Raw genomic sequence first — 8,577 nt, 5'->3', positions numbered from 1 at the left:
ATGTGTGTGTTAAGAGAAGTTCATTTTTATTAAAACCAATTAAGTTCATCGTTATTTACACAATTTATTTATAAACGTATAGCCATTGTGAGGCCTGTCACGACAAATTTTGCTGGGCGATTGTCTCAGAAATTATTGCGATAAACCAACATTTTTCAGTCAGGTCATCTGGACAGTTTCATTTTTTGCTGAAATGTTTCACCTTCCATCCAGAAGGCTTCATCAGTCAAGGAAACACACAACAAAACTGATTCTTCCCCCAAACAGCTTACTCCAAAGTGGAACAAACCAGTTATGTTGGTGCTAAGATGGTGTCTTTGGCACGCCCCCTCCTCTGGAGCTGGCCCTCTTCCTCGTCGATAGTCATGTCAAACTGGTTCAAAACCAAAACAGTTCATGCTCAATAATCCAGGTATACAATCCAACAATTTTTAATCAGGTCATCTGGACTTTTTTGGGTTTGAACCAGTTTGACATGACTGTCGACGAGGAAGAGGGCCGGCTCCAGAGGAGGGGGCGTGCCAAAGACACCATCTTAGCACCAACATAACTGGTTTGTTCCACTTTGGAGTAAGCTGTTTGGGGGAAGAATCAGTTTTGTGTTGTGCGTTTCCTTGACTGATGAAGCCTTCTGGATGGAAGGTGAAACGTTTCAGCAACAAAAAAAAAGAAACGGTCCAGATGACCTGACTGAAAATTGTTGAATTGTTTACCTGGATTATTGAGCATGGACTGTTTTGGTATTGCGATAAACGATAATATTGTTGAAATTTGACGATAATTACTAATTGTTGTCAAATTTAAGAAGAAATGTTGGTTAATTTTTGTGTGTAGTACCTTTTTTGACCACTGGATGGCAGTATAAGACTGTTTGAACCGAAGGATAGATAGTGAGGGAGCAAGCAGTGTCTCTCTTTAAGAAAAATGCGAGGGAGGCCCCTTGACGTGACACGGGCTGTCTCTCATTCCTGTTTTTCGGTTCTCAAAATGGCGGACGCTCGGTGTGATGCGAGCTCTTTAGCGTAGCATTTGTCAAACAAAGCTTTTAATTTAAAAAAATAATCAGTAAACAAGTTCTCAGCTTCTTTTTTCAGAGAAAAACAACTTTTTACACAAAGGCACGAGTTTCAACCGTGAATTTTGAAGCTTTGGCGAGACGGAGGTTTTCCCCGAGGTCAGCCTGTTAGCTTAGCTCGTAGCTTAGCTTCTCAGCTTAGCTGCTTTTAACGATCCAAAAACGCGATTTTGGACGGTGAAAACAGATTTTAAAGAGAAAAGAGAAAGGGAGGGTTCAGTGAAGAACACCGGAGTTGAGCCTTGTCATCCAGTGTCCAGACGAAAAAGAGACACGAAGAAACGATAAAGCCGATAAATGAAAATGAGGTCAATCATTTTCATTTATCATGTGATTAATTGATTTATTGCGACAGACCTAGCTAGCTATTGTATGTCTTTGTTATGGTCATGGTTTGTTTTTTGAGTGTTTTTAATCGTAAAATAATTCTGTTCTTGTCTTTTTTTCTCTCTCAACAATTTGACAATTTTTCAAATATTATTTAAATTTTATTAGTCAACTTTATTTTTGTGGCGCAACATTGTTTTTGTCTATAGTTGATTGTAGATGGTAGTAGTTTTTAACTTGTCAGAAAGTACCCACATGCAAAACAAATGGGAGTCCGTCTTTAAACATCTACAAAATTTGAATATTTTCATTGCCATAAGTTTAGCATTACACCTTTATTTAAGCAGAAATATAAAAATACAGGCGCCTCAAAAAAGTTGAATATTGTGAAAAAGTTCAATTTCCTTTGTCAATCATTTCAGAAAATTAAACTCATTCGTTACACAGATTAAAATGTTTCAAGCCTTTATTTCTTGTAATTTTGATGATTATGGCTTACAAATTATGAAAAAACAGAATTCAGTGTCTCAGAAAATTAGAATATTACATTTGGTATCTTTAGCAGTGTGGGCAGGTGCAAAGTCCTACTGAAACAGGAATCGATGCAATGAATCCGTTTCACTTTCTAACATAATTGACAAAAAATAGAACTGTTTCACGATATTCTAATCTTTTGAGATGCACCTGTATTCCTGCAGGACGTTCCCAAGCTGAACCTATTTTACATTATTTTTTTCAATAAAATTTCTAAAATAACTATTCAAAGAAACATTTGTCTGAATCAGAATGGGGGACACTTTTTTTTTTTACCGTCATAAAAAGAACTAATGCGACATGAATGAATGAATATAATATACCAGTTTCACTTTTTGAATGGAATTACTGAAATAAACTTTTTCACGATTTTCTAATTTTATGACCAGCGTCTGTACATGTACAGGGGAGCCAAGGTGGACAATGGCCGCCCCCACCCCCCAACAAAAAATTAAAAAATAAATAAACATTAGTGGCCCCCCACCGAACCCCCTTAACCAGACAGTTTTAGCCTTTTTTTGCTTGATGTGTATTTTTAATCCTCACTAGCTTTTTAGGATTAGTAGAACCCCACAAACATAAAAACAAACCTTGTTTTTAAGCTATTACGGAGTTAAAAATATAAATATATATTTTATTTGAGTTAAAAAATAAAATAAAAATTTGTCCGCCAAAAATAAGGAAAAACACTCTGAAACCAATACCGTCAACATTAGGATGCAGGTTCTCACAAGGTTATAAGCATTTTTTTAATTAATATAAATTTAGGAAAAGACAAGCCTCAAGTGGCAGTGCTTTTCTTAATAATATAAACCGTAAATGAATTAAAAATAATAATAATAATTTTACCTATGTAAATTATTAATGAAAACAAACCTATAATTTCTTTCTGGTTTTTGGTGTGCCACCCTGGATTTTCAGTGGCACCGTACATTGGCCACCCTATTAAATTCTGGCACCGTCACTGCATATAAACCCTAGTGAACAACGAGTCACCAAACTTCGTTCAAAACATTCTCAATTTAGCGTCGCTTATTTTGGTAATTATAGGAAGCAACATAAAGAAATCCTCACTAAACTGAGCCTTATCATTTTACTCAATTAATGCCGAACCTTTCAGACTTATCTGACAAACAAAATACTTGAAGCTAACTTTGAGATTCTTTTACAATTTTCAAAATACATTGGATTTTAAAATTATACATTCCGCTATGGGAGTCTGGCAGGGTACACAAACGCCATGTAGACATTATAGAAACGGTGTTCTGACCTGGCAGCGTAAAGGAGCGGTGAAACATTTGGTAAAGAAGAACTTTAATGCCGCACATATACAGCTTGAAGAGAGGCACCAACACCGCCAGCAGCCACATCTTTCCCCTCCGACACACCGACCAGAGACTCCATGAGTCCGGATCGAGTCTGTTAGCTCCGCCCTCCACGAGTTTGCGTCACAAGGCGGGAAAAGGTCAAGCTCAGCCATAAAAGTCAAACACGTGATTTGACTTTTTAGGATTTCAACACCAAGTTGAACTCTGCACTCATTACTCAAAGGGGTTAAAAGAAAAGAAAAAAAATATATAGTTTATCTCAAATTTATGACGGAGCTTTAGCGCCACACTTAAAATAATATATTTTTTAAAAATCATTGCCTCACTAAGAAAAAAAAATAAAAGCCATAAAATTACGAGAATAAAGTTGATTAAAGTCTTAATATTATGAGAATAAAGTCGTACGAGACTTTTTTTTTTTTTTTTTTTTTTTACAGCTGTTGTAAATATTTTTTTCCCATGAGTAGGATCCACAACCCGACCTGTCAATCAATCCAGTAGGTGTGTCAGCAAATGACCAATCCGAAACTAAATGAGTCGTCATATTATCCGAACGCCGACGCGATAAAGCAGAGTTTGCCGCATTTTAAGAGTCAGAGAGATTTATTTGTCATACACACCACCTCACAGTTCCAGGAACTCGTCTTAAGCGCAGAGGTGACAGGGCCTTCTCTGTAGCAGGACCAAGACTTTGGAACGAGTTACCTCTGCTTGTCAGACAGGCCCCCTCCCTCTCGGTTTTCAAGTCCCGTTTAAAAACCCACTACTATTCAGTAGCTCTCAACACCAGATGATCTGTGTTTTGAACCTGTATGCTCCACACTGGTTAGTAGTCATATTTATTATCTTATCATCGTTTTTATGTCTTTATTCTGATTTACCTCTTTTTGTATATTGCTTTGTGTGTTGCCTGTTGTTCTGTCTGTACAGCACTTTGGTTGGCCTTGTCACTGTTTTAAGTGCTCTATAAATAAAATGGTACGGTATGGTATGGTACCACATGTGGTACATGTGGTGGAACAAGATTATGTACACTGGGTCCCAGTTACAACAATAAAATGTAAAAGAAAAACAGTAATAAGATCTAAGATATGAGCTAAGAAAAACATCAACTAAATAATACACTAAGCACTAATAGCATAAAACATTACGTCGAACAGCAGCACGAACATGAGTCTGTGAGATGAGTACGAATGAACACCGCAACATGAAACAGATCAGCAGCATGATGTGATTCTTCAGTGATTAGAGATTTGTGAGTCTAACAGCCTCAGGGTAGAAGCTGTTCCTCAGTCGTGGTTCTACTTAATGCTCCTTAACCTCCTTCCTGAGGGGAGCGGGGCAAAAAGTGTGTGTGCTGGGTGAGTGGGGTCCTTCATGATGCAAGTGGCCCTCTTCCTGCATCTGGAGGTGTAAGTGTCTGTGACGTGGGGAGACTGACTCCAACAGGCTTCTGTGCAGCCTTCACCACTCTCTGCGGTAAAATGAAGAATGTTAGTTAAACTTTATTATTGACTCAAAAAGTGTTCCAATACTGCCACCTGCTGTTGTGTTCTTGTTTTGTTTTAGCTTCTGGGATGCGTATACGTGACGTCATTACGTCATGACTTTCGTTTTTGTTTCCGTTTGAAGACGGCGCGCAGTGAACGAAACTGTGCGTGCAGCGCTGTTAGAGGTCTTCAATAAATATGCATAGGCTGAAAAGACCCAGCGACTCACTTATAGGAGCATTTAGCTTCGGATTGGTAATTTGCTGACACGCCTACTGGATTGATTGACAGGTTGCGTTGTGGATCAGACTTGTGGAAAAAATAAATAAACAAGAGCTGTGAAAAAAAGTCTTGTACGACTTTATTCTCCTAATACTATGACTTTATTCTCGTAATTTTATGGTTTTTAATTTTTTTTTCCTTAGCGTGGCCCTAAAGCTCCGTCGTACAAATTGCAAAACTTCAGAAGAAAGTTTGAAGAGTGTTGCTCAAAATCAGATTTCGTCTCCAAATCTCAATTTAAATTTGAAACTTCCTTTTAATAACGTAGGCTGACGAAATGTAAAAATGTTGTCGTATAAACTGTATAAAGAAAGAAAACAACATGAATTGGAATTGTAACGCTGTTGTTGTCAATGGCTCATTTTAGTCACCATGGTAACCGCACACCTGCGTCTCTCTTCCTGGCAGTTCTAATAAGACAGGTAGACAAAAATGTAGAGTACAAAATAAGCCTCAGATTGTTTATGGTCAGGTGGCACCAATAAAATTCATGAATTTGTTTTTTTAAACTCTGTTCTTTGAGTTTGAGCTTAACTTTATTGAACGTAGTATAATAAAAGAATAAACAAAGTTATATAAAAATAAAATAAAATTAAAACATAAGCAAGCAGAAAAAAACAACAATAGTAAAGTATATTTACATGTTCATAAGAGTGGGTAGAAGTATAAACTTATTGTTACATCCACCCCTCTTATAACATCATCCAATAATTATCTATTCATGGTCTTTGGTTGTCCTTTGATGCAAAAATACCAAAAAAAAGACATTAATAACAATAATAATTTATATTAATAGTAATGTTTGCGAAACTTCACAGCTTTGAGGCCACTGTTAAGAGATTTGCGTTTAAACAAAAATATACCGTAATTTCTCCCATTACTCAAACATGTATTTTAGCAGTTTATACACAGTATTTGTTCTTTACCATCATAAATTTGGCATTTTATTGAAGACGTGGAGAGGTTATCATCAGTTTTCCTTCGGACATTTGAAAGGGAACTTTCTCTCTATAACTTCTGTCAGATGAATTTTCATGCCATGCATGCAATTTTGTCTACAGTATTTTATGTAGGAGACGCGAAAAGTCAAACTCCTTATTTCCAGCTTTGAAGAGAAGACTCTGATCTTTGATGCAATGGAAGTGAAAATTGGGATGAGTGCACATTGCTGTTTAGAGAAAATCAAAAGTAGCTAGCACTTTATTAAAAAAACTGTAAGTCTGCAAATACTTTGGAAAAGTTTAGACAATGGTTAGTGTAACTTTCACACAATTTACCCATTGGTGATGAAATGTTAACAAAAAGACTGTGCAAAAGATATTACTGTCAAGCCCAACATTCTATGATCCATTTAAAAACTATATTTATACTATCAAGTATGCCTGACGTCCAAATAGGGCTAAGTTTTCTCACTGATTTCACAAAAATCCCATGTTTTCTACAGGGAAATTTCTCTCTCTCCCATTTTTTCCTCAGATTTCTTCTTCAGTTTACCATTCAATGCTGCTACAACACACTGTCCCCATTGAGCTGTACGGGTTTTTCCAAAACTGTGTAACGTACTGCAAATAGCAAATTGCGATGAGAACGAAAGAACAACTAACAAGTGTGTTTGAATGGTTGGAATTGAGAACTGTGTTTGATTAACACAAGATAAAGGATTTTAAATTGACTCCGAGGAAAAAGATGTAGTACACAGTGGTGTAGTCTACGTGATACTCGGTATACGGAGTATACCCACTAGAAAAGCTTAAGAATTTCAGTATATTCACTTAAAAGTGCCCAGTGATACATGACATACCATTAGGCACGTGTAATTGATATGTTAAACACCACTTAAATGTTCCCATAATATGTCTGTATGCAGTGCTTTGATACTGTTTTATAAATTATATAACATGTTTTTAATACAAAGCCAACTGTTGTACAAAGTGTGTTATTCGAATATAAGCATCCGAGCAATTTGGAAATGTTCAATATGCTTAAAAATCTAAATAAATTGACGATTTACATTGTACTAACCAGTGTACTTTAGTTTCAAAGCACAGTATACCCACTACAAAAATGTAGCCTACACCACTGGTAGTACAATATTTCTTGACTTTCAAAAAAGGTTATTTTAATTCTAAAAAAGAAGGAATCATCTTAAAAGAAAACTCAAGTCTGTCAGCACTTCTGTGCTTTTGGTGGCGAGAAAGTGGAACATGTAGCATCCAGAAGGAAAGAAGAAAGAAGTCGTTTGTTTTTATCTTCTCCAGATCTTCATCCTAAATCCGGAGTACACAGGGGCTTTTGTGACATGAACAGCACACTGTTCCAGGTCGTCTCGATAGAACATGGAGTCTCCTTTTATCAGGGACCTCATGTATGAACACCGAGTGTGAACAAAAACGTTGCGAACACCGTGTTCCACACACTTCTCAGGATGTCTGAAAACCACATTGCGTGCGAACGTTTGATTTGCCGTAGAAAAAAATGTTCCGACGTGCAAAATTTCTCGTTCTTTTCCATTTATTTTTTGGACAGAGAGATTAAGTGCATAAAGTTGTGCGAGAGCTGTCTTAAGGGCCACTTCTATTTTCAATTAGACAAAAACGGTGTCAAATCAGCTGATTATTTCAGAAAAGGTCATGTGTGATGATTACTACAGGTCAATATGGTGTATACAATTACCCATGGCCATAAACAGTGTAACCAAGAACGGCTTGTTTATTTAAAATAATCAAGCACGCCCCGAATTGAGCCTTTAGTCCAGTCCATTAGCGGGCACCAAACAGGGCCAGGCCACCGGGAAATGTCCCGGCACTCGTGATGGCCAGTCCGCCCCTGGGTGTAACATGGTGCGTATTGTCAAACCACGGCAGTTTGGGAATTGCTGGAGGACATTACCAGTAGAGGAATTGGCAGGGAGCGTTATTTTCCAAAGATCACACCAACCTTCTAGCATACAATTACACCCGGTTCATTAGCCAATCTCTGTGCTGCACTGGCTCCAGCATTATGGAGGGAAACTAGGAAAAGCCATGTTAGGTTGCCAGTTCAACTCCTCACCACGCTGGAGTTCCTCACAACCGGAGCCTTTTAGATGGAGCTGGCTGACAAGCTGGGTATTTTACTGTGTGTACAGTAAATGTCATGGGGTGGCTTCATCCATGTGATACCCAGACATATCAAATAGCCTACACCACAGTTGAAACACTTTGTCAATGCCCAACATCTTGATTCTTCACATCACTTTTGACGTCAAACATTATTTAATTTCAGGCAAGAACCGGAAATCGGATACTGCCATTATTAGCATTTATCACCTTCTGCCACTCCATTTTTTTCCCACCTTTTATTACCAACCCTGAAGGAATGTTGACCAAATAAAATGTTACCGCCTCCCTCTCCAACATCTGTTCATGGAAGATTAGGGCAATGGTAAAAACAAAATATATGTATATATTTTTTTTACCGCTCAGAATTTTGAGAAAAAAAGTCTGAATTCAGACATTCGTCTAGGAATTCTGACTTTAATCTTACAGTTCTAAGAAAAAAG

General features: G+C 37.3%; 1 protein-coding gene across 1 annotated transcript in view; it reads right to left on the bottom strand.

Moving 5' to 3' along the window:
- dhrsx (dehydrogenase/reductase (SDR family) X-linked) overlaps window positions 1-3,332 on the bottom strand; it is a 24,816-nt gene extending 21,484 nt beyond the window's left edge. Inside the window, exon 1 of the mRNA XM_037696394.1 lies at window positions 3,207-3,332. Coding sequence (XP_037552322.1) covers window positions 3,207-3,306 — 100 coding nt within the window. The 5' untranslated portion in view covers window positions 3,307-3,332. The remainder of the gene's footprint in view (window positions 1-3,206) is intronic.
- Window positions 3,333-8,577: the final 5,245 nt, after the last annotated feature.

The sequence above is a fragment of the Nematolebias whitei genome, chromosome 23, assembly GCF_014905685.2.
Source record: "Nematolebias whitei isolate Nwh7 chromosome 23, NemWhi1, whole genome shotgun sequence".
NCBI lineage: Eukaryota > Metazoa > Chordata > Actinopteri > Cyprinodontiformes > Rivulidae > Nematolebias > Nematolebias whitei.
This window is presented reverse-complemented; position numbering and strand designations above follow the sequence as displayed.